The sequence below is a fragment of the Liolophura sinensis genome, chromosome 5, assembly GCF_032854445.1.
Source record: "Liolophura sinensis isolate JHLJ2023 chromosome 5, CUHK_Ljap_v2, whole genome shotgun sequence".
NCBI classification, from domain to species: Eukaryota; Metazoa; Mollusca; class Polyplacophora; order Chitonida; family Chitonidae; genus Liolophura; species Liolophura sinensis.
In genome coordinates, this window is record NC_088299.1 from 18,903,680 (window position 1) to 18,925,323 (window position 21,644).

The window sequence follows — 21,644 nt, forward strand, 5'->3', positions numbered from 1 at the left end:
GTTCCTGCACTGTGTACTGTGTTGCACCATGAGCTGTTGTGACGATAGGTGACGTAGAGACCTCTGGAACTCCGCAATGTAGTCACGTGATTAAGGCCCACTTTTTCGTGCATGATTGCAAGTTTCTCTTGATTGCATCGCCGTATGGTACTCTCGTGTGAATGAGCTGTTTTGCAGACAGAAAAAGGCGATGAGTTAATGTTGATGACACTCGCAAAGAAGACACGGGAGTTGAAGATTCGGGAACAGAGAAAGGGACAATAATGATTAATTGTGTGATTAATTTACAGCTCAGACATTGACTCAGCTGTGAAATATACGCACTGCAACAACAACAACATAATGTCAGCATCACGCCTCGTTTTGCAGTGTAGTTTGTTGGTGTTATTACACGGCGTTTACGTGGAGGGTTATTCTGATCCATCGCTTCCCCTGGATAGAGCAAAGCGTTCTCCCCAGTCAGCAGCTCCGTTAGCTGCTCCCACCACGGCCAGCCCTACAACACCGTCAGCAACGGTCACACGGCCCCCAAATATAAGGTAGATGAAACTCAGACAACATTTAGTACTGACCAGTACGCATGCACAAAGATAGTTTTCTGAGCAATGCAGGGGTTGACGGTGGTATATATGATAGCCAGAAAGTCTAATTCACAACGTTAATGTACTACCGCCATAGTTTATATTTCTGACATTCCTGCAGTCTGTTGACCAACAAGGTAAATGTCAGAATGTGAAAAAATTATAGAGATCTTTGAGCTCGCTGAATTACCGGCAAATCCAGCTTAAGCTGGCTCCCTTTAATGTTGTTTGTAAGTTTGGGAAGGTCTGCCAGCAATCTGTGGATGATCAGGGGTTTCCCTGGGGCTCTGCTCATTTGCTACCCACCACCACCATATAAGTGAAATATTGTGAAACTATACCCCATACTTAACCACAGTCAAATAAATAAATCATTATAGCTGGTTCCAGACATCCATGGAAATCTCGCAACAGCCAGATTGGGTGAACATATACTGTAGGTGTAAAATACCTCTATGTGTGTCTGCCTATAGATCGAGAGGACAGACTGCATGGGTATAAAGGCTGGATTTGAGAAGGGTCAGCTACACGTGTATTTCTTGAAATGAACAAAACACCACATAACTGGCATGAAAATCATTTTTAATGGGTTATATCCACTATTTTCTTTGACAGATTTGGTCGAGTGTCTTAAACAATATGACCTTGAGTAGCAATCAACCTCAAGATCTTCTGCATTCTGTTCAAGAAATAAAGCTAAAAATAAGGCAATTCTTCATGTGACATGTTTCTGGATAGCTTGAAGTGTTCTCATTTTGAATCTGTTACCTTGATAGATATCCACGCTCAAATAAATAAATGATAATGTTTCTGTTCGTCGTCAGTGCTGTGAATGAGACGTTGATTAACATCACCAGCACAGAAGCACCCACGACCACAGAGGCTGCTGGTGACAACCTGCCCAAAGATGGGGCGGCCGCTGAGGAACATCACAGCAGCATGACCATCTTCTTCATTCTTCTGGTTGTTGGTGAGACAGGGTTATACAGAGACATTCTTCACATGTACATGTAGATTAATATTTGTGGGACCACCTTGCTTGGGCAAAGTGATTAAAGTATGCAGAGATTGTGGACTACTTGGGTCCCTCCTGGCTTGGTGTCTGGGATAAGGCTTTATAAAGCTAAATGCTAACCAGCCAGGTGCATAGGTTTAGCCTGGAGGGTGTCTAAATGTGTTTGAGACGCCTTATTCTGAAAATTAAATCGAAATATTACATGGAAGAGATAAGGAAATTAGGAGAAAATTGGAAATGAGCCCGCCTGATTTCAGATTGTGGCTAGATCTGTGGCCAGGTGTAGATGTTCTGGGAACTTGTCGTGGCTCAATGATTGGGTGTGGGTTCAATCCTGGCCATGGGCAGGAAAACACACAGTATACTGTGACACATTGCTGGGTGTCGTGTATTGTGAGTTCGGCATGGTAATTTGGTGAGGCAGCACCTGATACATGTATATCAACATTGACAGAACTGCCATAGCGATAAACTGTTTCACTGTATAACCAAAACTGATGGTGAAAATAATGGCAATTCCAAATTAGCAAACAAACCCCTCCCATTCAGCACACACACATCTGAGCTTTCTGTTTTATGTCAGACAGTTCACAAAGGAATCTGTACTTCAGGAAATTGATGTTATCATCACAGACATAGAGTATCTAGTAAACCTTAAATGGATTCAAAGCAATTTGTTTCTGTTGGTTTGTTGCAATTGGGCATCTTTACAACATTCTTATAAACTAAATCACATAGTCTCTACCTGTATTTGTAGTAGCATGATCGGTGTGCTATTTCTCTGTCCACAGCTATCTGTATCCTGCTGGTTCACTTGCTCATCCAGACCAGGTTCCATTACTTACCAGAGAGTGTGGCCATCGTCCTCCTAGGTGGGTCTTGACAAAAGGAGACTTTAGTATGTGTACAGTATGACCATATATATCTTGTAGGCCAGTAAAAACAATAACTGTTGTAAGTATGTAATCATTTGAAATGATTTAAATGTTACACTAGATGTTAAAATGATATTTTACACACATTATCTAATGAATATTAATCATCATGGATAAATGCTCAGAAACATCGGGGAAACGGTATTAAAACAGCACCAAATTTGAAAGTGTATGCCTGAAATGTACAATGGTCAAGGGCAATCTGTACCTAGAATGCTGACATATTGACCACTTTAGCATGTTTTAAGAGAAAGATAGACGTGTTTTGATTCTGGTTTACCTATAATTCTGAAGTTTTCATGGAAGATATCTAATATTCCTTTAATGATGTGTGTAAAATAAGTTTTAATTGTGCTCCTCTTTAAGTTTTCTGGCGCACCCAGTATATGGTTATTAGTGTTGCTTTAATCTCAGGGCTGAGCAGGGAGTGACCAAGAATCGTTAGCTTTATCCTGGGTCTCTGGGCCTTGGTAACAGTGAGTGGTTGCGAGCACAAGTAACTCTGCTGAGGGGGTGATGCATGTTCTACAGAGAGCACTTGCTCTCGGATCCTTCGGATGAAAGTCTCTGTACTGTAAAGGGTTAGCTCTATCCTCCGGGTGAAAGTCTGTACTGTAAAGGATTATCTCTATCCTCCAGGTGAAAGTCTGTGTACTGCAAGGGATTATCTCTAGCCTCCGGGTGAAAGTCTGTTTACTGTAAGGGATTAGCTCTATCCTCCGGGTGAAAGTCTCTGTACTGTAAAGGATTAACTCTATCCTCCGGTTGAAAGTTTGTTTACTGTAACTGATTAGCTCTATCCTCCAGGTGAAAGTCTGTGTATCACATGTGGAAAAGTTCATAAGCATCTTGCCAATAGTGGAGATTCTGTCCCAGCACTTTGGTCACCTGCACTCATAGAACTGACAGTTATGGTATCAGTGAATGCTAGGTGAAAAGACAGTTATCGTGTCAGGGAAATGTTAGGTGCAAAGACAGTTATCATGTCAGTGAAATGTTAGGTACAAAGACAGTTATCGTGTCAGTGAAATGCTAGGTGGAAGGACTTATTGTGTCAGCGAGATGTTAGGTGCAAAGACAGTTATTGTCAGTGAAATGTTAGAAGCAAAGACAGCTATTGTGTTTGTGAAATGTTAGGTGCAAAGACAGGTATTGTGTTTGTGAAATGTTAAGTGCAAAGACTTATTGTGTCAGTCAAATGTTACATGTAGGTGCAAAGACAATTATCCTGTCAGTGAAATTTTAGGTGCAAAGACACTTATCGTGTCAGTGCAGTATTAAGTGCAAAGACTGTTATCGTGTCAGTGAAATGTTAGGTGCAAAGACTGTTATTGTGTCAGTGAAATGTTAGGTGCAAAGATAGTTATCGTGTCAATGCAATGTTAGGTGCAAGGACTGTTATCCTGTCAGTGAAATGTTAGGTGCAAAGACTGTTATCCTGTCAGTGAAATGTTAGGTGCAAAGACAATTATCATGTCAGTGAAATGTTAAGTGCACAGACAGTTATCGTGTCAGTGAAATGTTAGGTGCAAAGACAGTTATTGTGTCAGTAAAAGGTTAGGTGCAAAGACAGTTGTCGTGTCTGTGAAATGTTTGGTACAAGAATAGAGGCCAAAGAAATAAATAGATAATGTTGCCTCTAAAGAACACTGTAATGAAAAATGGTGTTGTTCACAAGACTTGTCACTCCTGTGACTTGATATTCCACCCTCTTCTTTAGTGTGCTTTTGAAGAAATAATTATGAAGTGACTTGCCTTTTTTGGCTGAAATGCGTGGAATGCATTTAAAAAATGATTAATGTAGTAATTTTTTTTGCTTGTTTCTTTGCAGGTGCCTTGATTGGTTTGATATTGAAGTTTACAAAGTTTGGAAACTGGAGAGTAAGTGATATAAGACGAGAAAGCTTCATTAGATGGGCTACATTCTGTTTTGTTCGAAGGCCAGGCCACGCTTGAATCTTGTGTTTTAATCTCTTGGCAACTCAAGGCGATGGCTCAAAAACAATCTCAGACCGGGTCGTGGTCGAAACGGTTGACAACAGTTGTGAGGCCATTGAGATTCTCTTTGCATGAAATTGTCAGAAATTACTTGCATTCCTTGCATTCCTAGGGAAATATGAACATTGATGAAAATCAGCATGACTTGTTGGAAAGTTTTGTCATGATGGCAATTGTTTTCTCAGGATGCTCTGGTTTTCTCCCGCCATCAAACTTCATGTCTTCATATGGGAAAACAATTTTTGAGGAATGTGCATTAATTTGTAGTCACACCACTGTATTGTCCAACATACAAATTATACCAAAATTCATTTTCATTGTTGCACTGAGAATCTGGCTGATTGGTACATGTATTAGAAATGCACTATTGCATGAGGCAGAGTAAGATTTGGGAGTTCACATACAGGTATTGTCCAGATTGTGGTAACAGGAAGACAAACAGGCTGTAAACATATTTTGAGTGGACTTCTTCGGTTTCCTAAGGATTAGGGCTCCTGCGTCAAAGTCGAGAGACCCGGGATCAGCTCTGAGCAGGGTCATACCAGGGACTTTAAAAATGGTACTTGTTGCTGCTTTGCTTGGTGCTCAGCACAGAGAGGTTAGAGCAAGGAAACAGGGCTGGTTGGCCTGGTGTCAGTATAATGTGACTGGGAGGGGTGTCATGTCTGGTGTCTTCTGCATGATACTTAAGTTGTGGCAGAACTTTGGTGGCATGGACTCGCTCTGCCACAAGAAGACACAGTATATACATACGCGCAAACACACCAAATGACTCCTCGTTGTCATAGGACTGAAAAATCGTAAAGTACAATGTTAAACCTTAAGCCTACACATATTTAGACATATTTTGACTAGTCAGCTCATGAATCTGTTTTTGGGAGAGGTAACTATTTTGATGTTTATACATACTGGTACATATTCATTGGGACTTGATTTATGTGAAACATGCGTTAGGAAAAGAACACTTTTTTTCAACTTGATTAGCTATTTTGTTTAGTGCTACAATTTCAAAATATTAAGTTGTTGTTACATATATTGTATTCCCTTTTGGTGTTTCAGAATGAAGAAGCTTTTTCACCTACAGTGTTTTTTCTCATCCTTCTACCACCAATTATCTTTGAATCCGGCTATAACTTACACAAGGTAAGTGTAATGGGTTTTAGCATTTTAAATTTAAGAATGAAGATCAAGATAATTTGATATCTTACCTGTAGCTGTACTGAACATACGTTCCTGTAATATAAACGCTCAATTTGTCAGGATTGTACATGTACATGTACACATCAGTTTAAATAAAGTGAAGAATAAGTCCTGTTGACAAACTGCTCAAGCTGGTTTTATCCGGAATTATATGTTTTCAAGAGAAGACAAGTGAAGTCTTTTGGCCTCTCAATGGTCACCAATCATTTAAACAGTGTATATTTTTCACATGATTTTTATTTGTTTTTCAGGGTAATTTTTTTCAGAACATAGGTTCCATTTTGGTATTTGCCATATTTGGCACAGTGATATCAGCCATGGTGATAGGAGGCGGTGTGTATCTGCTGGGAAAGGTAGGTGCATAGATATATGATGGGCCACTTGGTGGACAACAAGTTATATCTGCTGGGAAAGGTAGGTGCATAGATGTATGATGGGCCACTTGGTACACAAGTTATATCTGCTGGGAAAGGTAGGTGCATAGATATATGATGGGCCACTTGGTACACAACAGGTTATATCTGCTGGGAAAGGTAGGTGCATAGATGTATGATGGGCCACTTGGTAGACAAGTTATATCTGCTGGGAAAGGTAGGTGCATAGATATATGATGGGCCACTTGTTACACAACAAGTTATATCTGCTAGGAAAGGTAGGTGCATAGATATATGATGGGCCACTTGGTAGACAAGTTATATCTGCTGGGACAGGTAGGTGCATAGATATATAATAGGCCACTTGGCACACAACAAGTTATATCTGCTGGAAAAGATAGATCCATAGATATGTAATGGGCCACTTGGTACACAACAAGTTATATCTGCTGGGAAAGGTAGGTGTATAGATATATGATGGGCCACTTGTTACACTTGAAACTATTCGTCGGTCATTTTCTCTGTTTCCTCAGTGTCTCTTGTTGACGGCAATTTGTTCTCAGATCCAACTTTCATGCCCACATAACACTTGACCATATATTTCTTTTTAAAAACTTATTATCATTGAAGTATAAAATGTTTATTCAAGCATATTTGGAAGGCATTATTCTGTATAGACTGAAAAAATTATACTCTTTATGAAGCCCTGGATGGTTTTGTCTATGAAATGAGATTAAAAAAGTTGCATCAGTTGTACTGAAAGATGGATGCTGTAGTATGTTGAAAAAGGTTGTGGTATTAGGGTTAGCATATGTGTTTGTATTGTGGACCAATCCTGTGAATACAGCACTTACATTGGTTATTTTCTTCTCCATATGATTTTCAAATACATCGTTTTGTGTTGACCAGGCACAGGTAGCGACAGAGCTTGATGTGGTGGAGAGTTTTGCCTTTGGTTCATTGATATCAGCCGTCGATCCAGTGGCCACCTTGGCTATCTTCCAGGCTATAGAGGTGGACCCTATACTGTACATGTTGGTGTTTGGGGAGAGTGTACTCAATGATGCAGTCTCTATTGTACTCACAAAGTAAGTCACTGACCCAGAAGAGAGAGCTGAATTATGCAGCCTCTGTTGTACTCACAAAGTATGTAACTGACCCAGAAGAGACAAGTGAATGATGGAGCCTGTATTGTACTCACAAAGTAAGTGACTGACCCAGAAGAGACAACTCAATGATGAGGTCTCTAATGTACTCACAGAGTAAGTCACTGACCCAGAAGAGACAACTCAATGATGCAGTCTTTATTGTACTCACAAAGTAAGTGACTGACTCAGAAGAGACAAGTGAATGATGCAGCCTTTAATGTACTCTTAAAGTAAGTGACTGACCCAGAAAAGACAACTCAATGATGCAGTCTCTACTGTACTCACAGAGTAAGTCACTGACCCAGAAGAGACAACTCAGTGATGCAGTCTTTATTGTACTCACAAAGTAAGTGACTGACTCAGAAGAGACAAGTGAATGATGCAGCCTCTAATGTACTCTCAAAGTAAGTCCCTAACCCAGAAGAGACAAGTGAATGATGCCGTCTTTATTGCACTCAAAAGTATGTAACTGACCCAGAAGAGACAGCTAAATTATGCAGCCTCTATTGTACTCACAAAGTAAGTGACTGACCTAGAAGAGACAACTCAATGATGAGGTCTCTATTGTACTCACAAAGTAAGTCACTGACTCAGAAGAGACAAGTGAATGATGCAGCCTTTAATGTACTCTCAAAGTAAGTCACTGCCTCAGAAGAGACATGTGAATGATGGAGCCTGTATTATACTCACAAAGTAAGTCACTGACCTAGAAGAGACAACTGAATGATGAGGTCTCTATTGTACTCACAAAATAAGTCACTGACTCAGAAGAGACAAGTGAATGATGCAGCCTTTAATGTACTCTCAAAGTAAGTCACTGCCTCAGAAGAGACATGTGAATGATGGAGCCTGTATTATACTCACAAAGTAAGTGACTGACCCAGAAGAGACAACTCAATGATGAGGTCTCTATTGTACTCACAGAGTAAGTCACTGACCCAGAAGAGACATGTGAATGATGGAGCCTGTATTATACTCACAAAGTAAGTCACTGACCCAGAAGAGACAACTCAATGATGAGGTCTCTATATTGTACTCACAAAGTAAGTCACTGTCTCAGGAGAGACATGTGAATGATGGAGCCTGTATTATACTCACAAAGTAAGTCACTGATCCAGAAGAGGCAAAGCGAGTTTCTTGTTCTAAAGCTCATGTTTTAAAGGCACATAGAACATGTAGTGCCAAGTTTTTCTATGCCTAGCCACCTCTGGAAGTGACGAAGCATTTTGGACTAACTTTCACAATTTGAGACAGAAAACTTTTGTCAATAACCAAACATATTCTTTGAGAAATGATCAAAAGAAAAGTACTGTTAGTGATCTAAAGTTGTAACCTTCAGACATTTTGTGAAAAGGGCTCGGGACTTAATTATAATAACAAGATAGTTATTAGGAAAGCTTCTCTTACATGTGCTTGTATGTGGCAATAATAGTAATGGTGCAAAACCTGATGATCAGAGATCAGAGAAATGGTGTTGCTGTTTGCAGGACAATGTTGGAGTTCAACACAGTTGTAACAACAAGTGCAGCCGCTGCAGTCTTCCAGGCCATTGGTATCTTCTGCCTCATGTTCTTTGCCTCTGCAGCTATTGGAGCAGCCTGTGGCCTCATCAGTGCTATCATATCCTTGTCTTTGTCACACAGCACAACCTTCTCTATATCTTGTATATTTGGATTGGATGTAAACGCTAGGAAACTGCTGGTGGACATAGGAAGTACATGTACTAGAGTGTTACAGTACTGGGGTTATGCACCCACAAAGTACAGTGTACTGGAATTAGGCACCCACAAAGTACAGTGTAGTGGAATTAGGCACCCACAAGGTACAGTGTACTGGAATTAGGCACCCACAAGGTACAGTGTACTGGAGTGAGGCACTCACAATGTACAGTGTACTGGAATTAGGCACCCACAAAGTACAGTGTACTGGAATTAGGCACCCACAAAGTACAGTGTACTGGAATTAGGCACCCACAAAGTACAGTGTACTGGAATTAGGCACCCACAAAGTACAGTGTACTGGAATTAGGCACCCACAAAGTACAGTGTACTGGAATTAGGCACCCACAAAGTACAGTGTACTGGACTGAGGCACTTACAGTGTACAGTGTAGTGGAATTAGGCACCCACAGTGTACAGTGTAGTGGAATTAGGCACTCACAGTGTACAGTGTACTGGAGTGACGCACTCACAGTGTACTGGCATTAGGCACCCACAAAGTACAGTGTAGTGGAGTGACGCACTCACAGTGTACAGTGTACTGGAATTAGACACTCACAATGTACAGTGTACTGGAGTGAGGCACTCAGTGTACTGGAATTAGGCACCCGCAAAGTACAGTGTACTAGAGTGAGGCACTCACAGTGTACAGTGTACTAGAGTTAGGCACTCACAATGTACAGTGTACTGGAATTAGGCCCTCACCATGTACAATGTACTGGAATGAAAGGCGAACTGTGTTGTGGGGTTAGGCACTCACAAAGTGCACGTACAGTGTATGGAAGTTAGGCACTCACAATGTACAGTTTACTGGAGTTAGGCACTCACATAATGCGATGTGCCCATGTCATCTAGCATGAAGTTTGCTACTGGAGGCCGTGCACACAACCAATTTGACATTGTCACAGGTGAGAGAATCTACCAGGAATTAGCCAAATGTTGGTGGTGTGACTGAGGCATTATGGTTTCCGCCACGCACAACAATGACCTCCATTGTGCAGGTGAAGAATTCTTGAGCTTGACATTAAATAGCAGTCAAATTAATCAGTATGTTAGTGGGAAGGAGGGGTTATGCCACACTTATTATAAATATTTCACTTTTACGATGACAAACACCTTATTACATTTATCCTGTCTGTGGTGGGACATAGCCATCTCAGTGTTAGCCAGTGTCTCTCTTTCTTGGCCATCTCAATGTTAGCCAGTGTCTCTCTTACTTGGCCATCTCAATGTTAGCCAGTGTCTCTCTTACTTAGCCATCTCAGTGTTAGCCAGTGTCTCTCTTACTTAGCCATCTCAGTGTTAGCCAGTGTCTCTCTTACTTGACCTTGACTGTTAAATACGTGCTGAAGATTGTGGACTTGAGGAAGACGCCGTCTCTGGAGTTTGGCATGATGTTGATATTTTCCTATCTGCCATATGGACTGGCTGAAGGAATACAGCTGTCAGGTCAGTTGTAGGAATACAATAATGCTGTCAGTGCTCTTTATAAGGGATCGTCCCCATTAAGCGTAAAAGTTTAAAACATAAACATTCTCCAAACTACATGTCTTTTTCACGTTGGCAGCATCAATTCTTCTGTTACCATGAGTAATAAAAACCCAAATTTGTGACTGTAGAATATGCTCTTCTATCAAATGTGTGGACTAAAAATTAGTCTGTAATCCATGTAACAGTTACAGGTGTTGTTTTTTGATTACAGGTGTTGTGTTTGATTACAGGTGTTATGTTTTGATTACAGGTTTTGTGTTAGATTACAGGTGTTGTGTTTTGATTACAGGTGTTGTGTATTGATTACAGGTGTTGTGTTTGATTACAAGTGTTGTGTTTTGATTACAGGTATCATGGCAATTCTGTTTTGTGGTATTGTCATGTCACATTACACCCATCTTAACCTCTCCCCGGTCACTCAGATCACTGTCCAGCAGACGTTCAGAACGATAGCCTTTATCGCAGGTCAGTACGTAATCTCCATTTTCCTTTCTCTGCTCAAAATGTCCAAAACCGAACTCGTACCCGTAATTTTTTAATGAGGAAACTTTGTGGGTTCTTGGCAAGATATCATATTTTCTTTGAAGCTGTGTGTCACTTATAATTTGATCCCAGCAAGTCAGGTGCAACTTGAGGCACAGCTGTGCAATCTAATGCTCATTTCTGCATACTAGGGCCAGATTTGCATTAGGTTTTACTTGTCTGTTCAGCTTGGACCTGAGTCAACCATGGAGGAATAGGTACTCCATTTGCTGAGTTAAAGAGGTGTTAATGTACTAAAGTGTGGAGACAACCTCCCACCAAGGAAGGAATAGGCACTCCATTTGCTGAAATACCAGCACTAATCTGAGCTAAAGAGATGTTAATGTACCAAAGTGTGGAGACAACCCCCCACCATGGGGGGAATAGGTACTCCGTTTGCTGAAATACTAGTGCGGAGACAACCCTCTACTGGTTAATACACTTGTTCATTTACATCATATACTTGTACTTTGGGGCACTTATAATGGAGTATATAGCTAATAAAAAGTTAAATCTGCAGGAAATGTAACATGTCCGTATCCAAAATGTTCTGCACAATCGCATTTAGGTGTATGACGTAAATAACAACTAACCAAAGTAGATGCAGAAAGGTCTGTTGTGAGTTGAGATTTATCTACCTCATCATTTTATTTTTTCAGAAACTTGCGTCTTTGCATATCTAGGATTGGCCATATTTAGCTTCAAGCATATAGTTCGCCCTCCCTTTGTCATATGGAGTATTGTAAGTACATACACAACCATCTTCTTTTGGATATCTTACATGTTTTGTTCTCTTACACAGTTGTATTACACATATATTATGTCTGTGTAAAGTGTACACTCCTCACCCCCCCTCCCCAGTTTTTTCTTGCTAGTGTCTTTTGGTGCTCATGTCATCAAATGCACTGCATTGACTTTAAGAACACTATAGTCTTTGACCAATGGAACTAGCTGAAGTGCAACTGGTGGTCAGTGGTGGTGACAAGTGATGGTGATAAGTGGTGGTGATAAGTGATGGTGATAAGTGATGGTGGTCAGTGGTGGTGTTCAATGGTGGTGGTCAGTGGTGGTGATAAGTGGTGGTGGTCAGTGGTGGTGACAAGTGGTAGTGGTCAGTGGTGGTGGTCAGTGGTAGTGACAAGTGGTGGTGGTCAGTGGTGGTGATAAGTGGTGGTAGTGGTCAGTGGTGGTGGTCAGTGGTGGTGACAAGTGGTGGTGGTCAGTGGTGGTGGTCAGCGGTGGTGGTCAGTGGTGGTGACAAGTAGTAGTGGTCAGTGGTAGTGGTCAGTGGTGGTGGTCAGCAGTGGTGATAAGTAGTGGTGGTCAGAGGTAGTGGTCATTGGTGGTGGTCAGCGGTGGTGATAAGTGGTGGTGGTCACTGGTGGTGATAAGGGTGGTCAGTGGTGGTGACAAGTGGTGGTGGTCAGTGGTGGTGACAAGTGGTGGTGGTCAGTGGTGGTGATAAGTGGTGGTGGTCAGTGGTGGTGGTCAGTGATGGTGATCAGTGGTGGTGACTAGTGGTGGTGACAAGTGTTAGTGATAAGTGATGGTGAGAAGTGGTGGTGAGAAGTGGTGGTGGTCAGTGGTAGTGGTCAGTGGTAGTGGTCGGTGGTGGTGGTCATTGGTGGTGACAAGTGATGGTGGTCAGTGGTGGTGACAAGTGATGGTGACAAGTAGTGGTGGTCAGTGGTGATGACAAGTGGTAGTGGTCAGTGGTGGTGACAAGTGGTGGTGGTCAGTGGAAGTGGTCAGTGGTGGTGACAAGTAGTGGTGACAAGTGGTGGTGGTCAGTGGTGGTGACAAGTGGTAGTGGTCAGTGGTGGTGACAAGTGGTGGTGGTCAGTGGTGATGACAAGTAGTGGTGGTGACAAGTGGTGGTGGTCAGTGGTGATGACAAGTGGTAGTGGTCAGTGGTGGTGACAAGTGGTGGTGGTCAGTGGTAGTGACAAGTGATGGTGACAAGTGGTGGTGGTCAGTGGTGGTGGTCAGTGATAGTCAGTGGTGGCTGGCTAAAGAGCCTTGGTTTCATCAAATGAGTAAAACTTTCATCAGGCCTTTTCTCGTATATTAAATTGGAACAGCATATTGGAAGTCATGATTTTGTAAATGACCTGAAATTTGGCCTCCAAAAGGGCATTTTTTGGAGGCAAATAAATGTCATTAATGATTACTTTTGGTGATGAAGCCAACATTTTCACAGTAAGACATTATCCTACATTCCAAAAAAACCTCGAAACACCTTTCTTAGGTCAACTAAACTCTCAGAATCTGGAATAATGAACAGTTTTGTGATGGATGATATTTTAGGTAATGTATGGTACACTTGGCTTAGGCAACATGTACATGTAGCGATAAATTGTTGTTTTTTTTTTTTTTTTGCAGGAGGTTTGCCATGTATATGTACTTGAAAAAATGTGATTTCCTCCACCCATAAACATGACTGCTGTGATGAAAGTGAATGGGTTTCCTCCACCCATAGACATGACTGCTGTGATGAAAGTGATTTGGTTTCCTCCACCCATAGACATGACTGCTGTGATGAAAGTGAATTGGTTTCCTCCACCCATAAACATGACTGCTGTGATGAAAGTGGATTGGTTTCCTCCACCCATAGACATGACTGCTCTCTACAAAACGGAGTGAATAGAATAAATTGCTGACCATTGGCAAGTTACTGGCAAACTTTTCCACATGTGATAGATGGAAAGCGAGCAGTTTTCAGCAAGAGGTTTGTCAGGCCACACAAGAAGGGAGAATACTGGAAGTAGGGCAACCTTGAAGAAATCTGTGTCCGAGAATGTGACTGAACTACCATCCAGATCAGTAAATAAATAAATAAGACTTACATGTATGTGGACCCTCCGGATGGTTGTGGGTGTCCCCTGGGCTCTGCCCAGTTTTCTTCCACCGTTGATATACATGTGAAATATGCTTAAGTATGGTCTTAAACATCAATCAAATAAATAAATGGCATGTACATGGCATTAGTGTTGTGAAGGAATTTACTCTTTCTTTCTTATTATGTTTCCCTTTGCATTGTATTTTGTTACAGAATTATGTACATGTACAGAAATACATGGATATGAGAGCATTGTATTGTGTGCTAATAACTGTGAGAATTTTGTGTCTACAGGCGTTGTGTTTGATTGGTCGAGCTGTGAACATTTTCCCATTGTCCTTCATACTAAACTACTTCAGAGAGCACAAGATCACACGAAAAATGCAGTTTATCATGTGGTTCAGCGGTAAGTACAATCATCTGTGAGATATTCTGAGACATGACAAGCTTATGTTTTCTCTTGATAATGTCAGTCTGCTGTAATATGCTTTGTATCCAACCTTGATGTAAAACTGAGACCATTGTGAAGCTATTGCTTTGGCCATCAGTTTACACCTGGGATTTACTGTATAACTGTTTTGTTTTTACCTGTACAGGACTGAGAAGAACTGTTGTCTTTACCATTAGTTTACACCAGGGATTTACTGTATAACTGTTATGTTTTCACCTGCACAGGACTGAGAGGGGCTATTGACTTTACCATTAGTTTACATTTGGTATTTGCTGTGTAACTGTTATGTTTTTACCTGAACATGATAGAGGAGTTATTGCCTTTGTCATAAGTTTACACCTGCTGTTCATGGTATAACTGTTAGGTTTTTGCTTGAACATGATAGAGAGAAGTTATTGCCTTTGTCGTAAGTTTACACCTGGGATTTATGGTATAACTGTTATGTTTTCTCCTGAACATGATATAAAGGGGTTATGGCCTTTGTCATAAGTTTACACCTGGAGCTTATGGTATAACTGTTATGTTTTTACCTGAACATGATACAGAGGAGTTATTGCCTTTGTGGTAAGTTTACACCTGTTATTTACGGTATAACCATTATGTTTTTTCCTGAACATGATAGAGAGGAGTTATTGCCTTTGTCGTAGGTTTACACCTGTTATTTATGGTATAGCAGTTACGTTTTCACCTGTACAGGATTGAGGGGAGCTATTGCCTTTGCCATCAGTTTAGACCTGTTATTTACTGTATAACAGTTACGTTTTCACCTGTACAGGATTGAGGGGAGCTATTGCCTTTGCCATCAGTTTACACCTGTTATTTACTGTATAACAGTTACGTTTTCACCTGTACAGGATTGAGGGGAGCTATTGCCTTTGCCATCAGTTTACACCTGTTATTTATGGTATAACTGTTACGTTTTCACCTGTACAGGATTGAGGGGAGCTATTGCCTTTGCCATCAGTTTACACCTGGAGTTTGAAGATAAGAAGCGTCATATCCTGCTCACAACAACACTGATCATAGTTCTCTTCACTCTCCTGTTCCTCGGAGGTTCTACCATGCCCCTTCTCAAGGTCAGTCAGCTACCTTCTCTGATGAAGTTTGCTCTTGTTATCCGATGTTTTGTCATACATGAAGATGTCCTTGAGTATGAGTTATTCTGTAATCTAAGCTTGTTCTATTCAGGATGATTAATGTTTATTATTAGTAGACAATGCATTCAAATATGAATAAAATACCCTTAATCCTCTGTTTTTTTCAGTTTTTAAAAGCAGAGAAAAAAACAAAGAAAAGGAAGAGACGAGAAAAGATGGAGGTGTCGCTGAGTAAGACAAAGGAAATGGTGAGGAATATCAAATGATGTGTTAGTGTCAGTATGTACACTTTAATAACAAGGGAACTGTTCCGGTATTGTTTGGTTGTTCAGTTTATATAGAGGGATTGAACAAGACACCCTTAGAGTGGTTTTGTTTTTTGAGCCAGTATTTTATGTGGTCTTGAGTTATAGATGTACATGTATTTCTGTGTACTGGTGTGACTGTTGGGTGTGTATACAGCAAGCTGATTCTCGCTCCAGTTGGGTGTGGTTGTTTGTGTGTGTGTAACTCAAGTAGGCTCTATAGGTGGCTGAAAGGTGTAAACTCAAAGGCTGTTAGGGTTTGATGCCCATAAAGGTATAAACTATTGAAGGCTGTGACTAACCTATGTTCATGTTTGTACAGGATGTTGAAGTGCGACTGTTAACTACTGTTAATCCAGTAGATTGTCACTGTACCAAGAAGATGCATGTAGCTCTCTATATCTCTCTGTTGGGTGCTCCAGTAAAGTGTGACTCTATGAGGGTGTAACTCCAGTAAAGTGTGACTCTATGAGGGTGTAACTCCAGTAGGATAACTGTGTCTCTCCATGTCTATCTGTTGGATGTGACTCTCAGTGTCTAGCTCCAGTAAAGTGTGACTGTGTGAGGGTGTAACTCCAGTAGGATAACTGTGTCTCTCCATGTCTATCTGTTGGATGTGACTGTCAGGGTCTAGCTCCAGTAAAGTGTGACTCTGTGAGGGTGTAACTCCAGTAGGATAACTGTGTCTCTCCATGTCTATCTGTTGGATGTGACTGTCAGGGTCTAGCTCCAGTAAAGTGTGACTCTGTGAGGGTGTAACTCCAGTAGGATAGCTGTGTCTCTCCATGTCTATCTGTTGGATGTGACTGTCAGGGTCTAGCTCCAGTAAAGTGTGACTGTGTGAGGGTGTAACTCCAGTAGGATAGCTGTGTCTCTCCATGTCCATCTGTTGGATGTGACTGTCAGGGTCTAGCTCCAGTAAAGTGTGACTATATTAGGGCGTTACTCCAGTAGGATAACTGTGTCTCTCCATGTCTATCTGTTGGATGTGACTGTCAGGGTCTAGCTCCAGTAAAGCCTGACTCTGTGAGGGTGTAACTTCAGTAGGATATCTGTGTCTCTCCATGTCCATCTGTTGGATGTGACTGTCAGGGTCTAGCTCCAGTAAAGTGTGACTCTGTGAGGGTGTAACTTCAGTAGGATAGCTGTGTCTCTCCATGTCCATCTGTTGGATGTGACTGTCAGGGTCTAGCTCCAGTAAAGTGTGACTATATTAGGGCGTTACTCCAGTAGGATAGCTGTGTCTCTCCATGTCTATCTGTTGGATGTGACTGTCAGGGTCTAGCTCCAGTAAAGTGTGACTCAGGGCGTTACTCCAGTAGGATAGCTGTGTCTCTCCATGTCCATCTGTTGGATGTGACTGTCAGGGTCTAGCTCCAATAAAGTGTGACTATATTAGGGCGTTACTCCAGTAGGATAGCTGTGTCTCTCCATGTCCATCTGTTGGATGTGACTGTCAGGGTCTAGCTCCAGTAAAGTGTGACTCTATCAGGGCGTTACTCCAGTAGGATAGCTGTGTCTCTCCATGTCTATCTGTTGGATGTGACTGTCAGGGTCTAGCTCCAGTAAAGTGTGACTCTATCAGGGCGTTACTCCAGTAGGATAGCTGTGTCTCTCCATGTCTATCTGTTGGATGTGACTGTCAGGGTCTAGCTCCAGTAAAGTGTGACTATATTAGGGCGTTACTCCAGTAGGATAGCTGGCTGGCGTAGAGCATGACTATTGCAGAGCATAACTTCAGTATATCTATTTGTAGGGAGATGCTCTGGATTCAGAGCACTTGTCGGAACTGACAGAAGAAGAATATGAGGTGAATTTTGTGAAGCCACACCTGAAAGGTTTTCTGAAGATTGATGCCAAGTATCTGATACCCTTCTTCACACGGAGGTTCACACAACAAGTAAGTGTTAGTTAGCCAGCCCTGTGTGAGTAAGCAGTATTTTGTCATGTTGTTTTATGTTACTGTGGACAGTGCAGTAAAGACATGATTCTCTTTCTGGATACATGTATGTATCGTCATTATTTATCTGTAAAATACATGTTGAAAACCCTTGTGGATGTAAATCTAGGGGTGAAACAGCAAAATAAATACATGATAGGCACGTTAATAAGAGATACGTTTTATCCTTTATATTAATGTTTAGTCTTTTTGAGATTTGTAAGTTGTACTTTCAGATATTTGTTATTGTACTTGTTACCAGGAGGTGCGCGAGGGCAGGAACCAGATAAATCACCTGACCAATAAGTGGTACAAGGATGTGCGCGCTGCTCCGTCTGAATCCGAGAATGAGGAGGAAGAGGAGGAAAACGAGGAGGAAACGAGGATGATGATGCACAACTAACATGCTACGCTACATGTATTAGTGTAGTATATGTACAGGTTTGTGTACTACGTGACTTATAGACAGCTACAGAGGGGTTCGTGTATGCAACGAGGTGAACCTGACCCTGGGGTTTCAGCATTATTTCAGTCATATCACCGTATTATTTTATTTGATTAGTTATGTATGCAGAGACTTCCTCTTCCCACTTTGGAATTTTGAGGCTTTGCAAATGTCTGGGAACAAACATGAGAAAATATTTCCTAAAAATGGAAAATTTAAATCAATAAATGAACATTAGATATTAAAAACATCAGGTGATACACCTAAAAAGCACATATTATATTTAGCATTTAAGGGAAAAGGCAACCAATTTATTGTTATTATTTTTACTTATTACTGTTAGCATGCAAAGTAATTATGTCCATTGTAAAGTGAGAGCTAGTACTACAGGTTAAACCCAATCAATCACGAGAGACAGACAACATTAGTGCTGACAGACGATGCACAACTTAAGATCACAATTGTCGTGTTGACTGCTTGTAAGTTCCTTGTGTTCTCCTGACATGAGCAATGTCTTTTACTGTCCCTTTGTGTCAGGACGTTTATGTTTATGTTATCGTTTACATAGAAAAATGCATTTACAACTTTGGATTCTACTGTAGCGTTTTCTGACCATGTGATGTCACTTCAGCTTTTTGCCGCTTGACTGATAGATTGATATACTTCATCATTCAAAATGTATCTTCATTTAGAGGTACGAATGAATTTGTAAGGTGGACCTTGAAAGGAACTATTTCCAGCCAAAACTATTGCTGTGACGTCACTGATACCCCTGGGTCCCAACAGAGCACCATAGAATCCTTTGTTTTAAATGCATTGGTATAATTGGTCAGTTACAAAAATTCTAAGAAACATAAATCAAACTATTTTCCTGGACCATGTTTAATGGTATTTCATGTGATAAATACTTCCTATTAGTGTTTTCTTTGCCATTAAGTTTCACTTCGAATGTGTTGCCGTTTAGGTCCAGGTGCTAATATTCTCACCTTGACTGTTGTGCTAAGTTTACCTGTAACAGTTGTGACATGAGCGAAGTGTGTTGTGGATAACATCAGTCAAATGTGTCATCAAGGGGGAGAAAAAGTCTCATCAGAACATACGAAAAGCCAGTTTGTTGCCAGATCTTTTCGGTGATACCAGTATTATTACATCATGTATCAAGCATTAAAACTTTAGAAATTCTGCAGATACAGGTAACTGTTGTGCAAACTGTCTGTCCCGTATGAGTACGAGATATCAGGCATGTATATCAGGGACATATGTAACATATGTAACCATGTTCTAACCATGCCCCAATTCCTCAACCGTTTCACATATGAAAGAGCATCTGTTAATGCAATTTGTGCATGTTTTCAATATGATTTAGAGATGAAACCACATTTGTAGGATTGACCAATTTCAGGGCTTTACAAAAACTATAATTTTACCAGTTTACACAGAATAATCCACTCAGAATTTGCTTGAATAAACAACTTGCAAACATGCAGAAGGTTGAAGAATTACAGAAGCGCAACTTCAACACATATACCTACTAACAGGAACTGCGCACGTGTATTTTGTACCCAATTTGATGCACATCAGTACAGTGTTTATGTCAGTGAGTATAATTTACACCTGTATGCATTTATGATATAATATATATCATAATAATTATATGTCTGTATATATATCTGGTCAGGGACTGGTCTGCATTATTGTACAGGTGTGGACTTATGTCTACTCATCATGATTGTACAGGTGTGGACTTGTGTCTACTCATCATGATTGTACAGGTGTGGACTTGTGTCTACTCATCATGATTGTACAGGTGTGGACTTGTGTCTACTCATCATGATTGTACAGGTGTGGACTTGTGTCTACTCATCATGATTGTACAGGTGTGGACTTATGTCAACTCATCATGATTGTACAGGTGTGGACTTGTGTCTACTCATCATGATTGTACAGGTGTGGACTTATGTCTACTCATCATGATTGTACAGGTGTGGACTTATGTCTACTCATCATGATTGTACAGGTGTGGACTTATGTCTACTCATCATGATTGTACAGGTGTGGACTTATGTCTACTCATCATGATTGTACAGGTGTGGACTTGTGTCTACTCATCATGATTGTACAGGTGTGGACTTATGTCTACTCATCATGATTGTACAGGTGTGGACTTGTGTCTACTCATCATGATTGTACAGGTGTGGACTTGTGTCAACTCATCATGATTGTACAGGTGTGGACTTGGTTGTCTACATATGAGTCCGGAGTCAGTACATTACAGTGATATTTTTTCCATATTTTTGGGGGTTACTTTTAATTTTGCTTTGAGTACATGGCCATGTGATTGTTACTGATTTGTGATTGAGGAATTGTTATATTGTGATTTTGTACAGATACGTGATTGCATCAGTTTTTGTTCAGTTGTCTATGTTTATCATATACCTGTATGCAAATATACATAACATAAAATTGTAAGTAAGTAAGTATTTTGGGAATATCCAGTCCAAGAAAACAGTGTGTTATCTTTATGCATGGAGTGTTATGTAGCAATGTGACGTGGTTAATGCATTGTCTGTGGTCATGTGTCATTCTTGTGAAGGGGGATGTTAGAGTGTACACATAGTGTTTACAACAAGTGTTGTATGTATACACATAGTGTTTACAACAAGTGTTGTATGTATACACATAGTGTTTACAACAAGTGTTGTATGTATACACATAGTGTTTACAACAAGTGTTGTATGTATGCTGGATCATTATTTATTTATTTGATTGGTGTTTAACACCGTACTCAAGAATATTTCACTCGCTACATCTTATTCCGTGTTGATGCTCAGTGCCGTGTGGCATAACCTGCTAAGGTAGTTGATGTGTCTTAGGCTGTGTTAGTTTTCTTGTTTGTTTGTTTGTTTAGGGATCAGATAAGGGGTCAGATATTAGTGGCTATGTTACCTACACATGTAGATACAGCTGTGCAAGCATTGTACATAAAAAAGATGAAATTCATATATGCATTTGGTGATGTCCATTTTCCCACATTATCCCTGAAGACCAGTGATGTTCCAGCTTACGCTGTGTGTGTGTGACTGAGAATTTCTCAGTGGTGTGGATTGTGTGGCAGACAAATGCCTGTGGTGCATCTTAATGACACACATATGAGTGTGAGGAAATTGGACTATATTTTATACCCTTTTAGGCCAGACGAGGACATATTTTAATAATGAAATGAAGTAAGATGTTATCATTATATTCATTTAATAAATGATGTACTATCAGTACTGTTGTGTAAGAGATTTAAGATAATATATGTAGTGTATGCAGATAATGTGGATGGTGTATGTGTTAAAAAAGGAGCATTGTGCCTGGTAGATGGTGTATGTGTTAAAAATGGAACATTGTGCCTGGTAGATGGTGCATGTGTTAAAAATGGAACATTGTGCCTGGTAGATGGTGTTTGTGTTAAAAATGGAATGTGTTAAAAAAGGGACATTATGCCTGGTAGATGGTGTATGTGTTAAAGAAGGAACATTGTGCCTGGTAGATGGTGTATGTGTTAAAGAAGGAACATTGTGCCTGGTAGATGGTGTATGTG

The 21,644-nt window shown here is 40.6% G+C and overlaps 1 protein-coding gene across 1 annotated transcript; it reads left to right on the forward strand.

The window, feature by feature from the left end:
* The first annotated feature begins 194 nt into the window (after positions 1–194).
* Positions 195–20,112, forward strand: LOC135465563 (sodium/hydrogen exchanger 8-like). Its single transcript, XM_064742810.1, has 16 exons — positions 195–539; positions 1,406–1,551; positions 2,388–2,468; positions 4,363–4,412; positions 5,589–5,672; positions 5,981–6,082; positions 7,013–7,191; positions 8,739–8,870; positions 10,312–10,418; positions 10,809–10,925; positions 11,642–11,724; positions 14,116–14,227; positions 15,206–15,348; positions 15,537–15,617; positions 17,431–17,574; positions 17,876–20,112. The coding sequence occupies exons 1-16, from the start codon at positions 343–345 to the stop codon at positions 18,014–18,016; spliced, it is 1,899 nt and encodes a 632-aa protein (XP_064598880.1). The 5' UTR covers positions 195–342; the 3' UTR covers positions 18,017–20,112.
* Positions 20,113–21,644: the final 1,532 nt, after the last annotated feature.

Coding starts and splice junctions, on each gene's coding strand:
- LOC135465563 (XM_064742810.1), top strand. CDS start 343: ATGTCAGCATCACGCCTCGTTTTGCAGTGTAGTTTGTTGGTGTTATTA. Junction 1,552..2,387: donor CTTCATTCTTCTGGTTGTTG/GTGAGACAGGGT, acceptor CTCTGTCCACAG/CTATCTGTATCCTGCTGGTT. Junction 17,575..17,875: donor CACGGAGGTTCACACAACAA/GTAAGTGTTAGT, acceptor ACTTGTTACCAG/GAGGTGCGCGAGGGCAGGAA.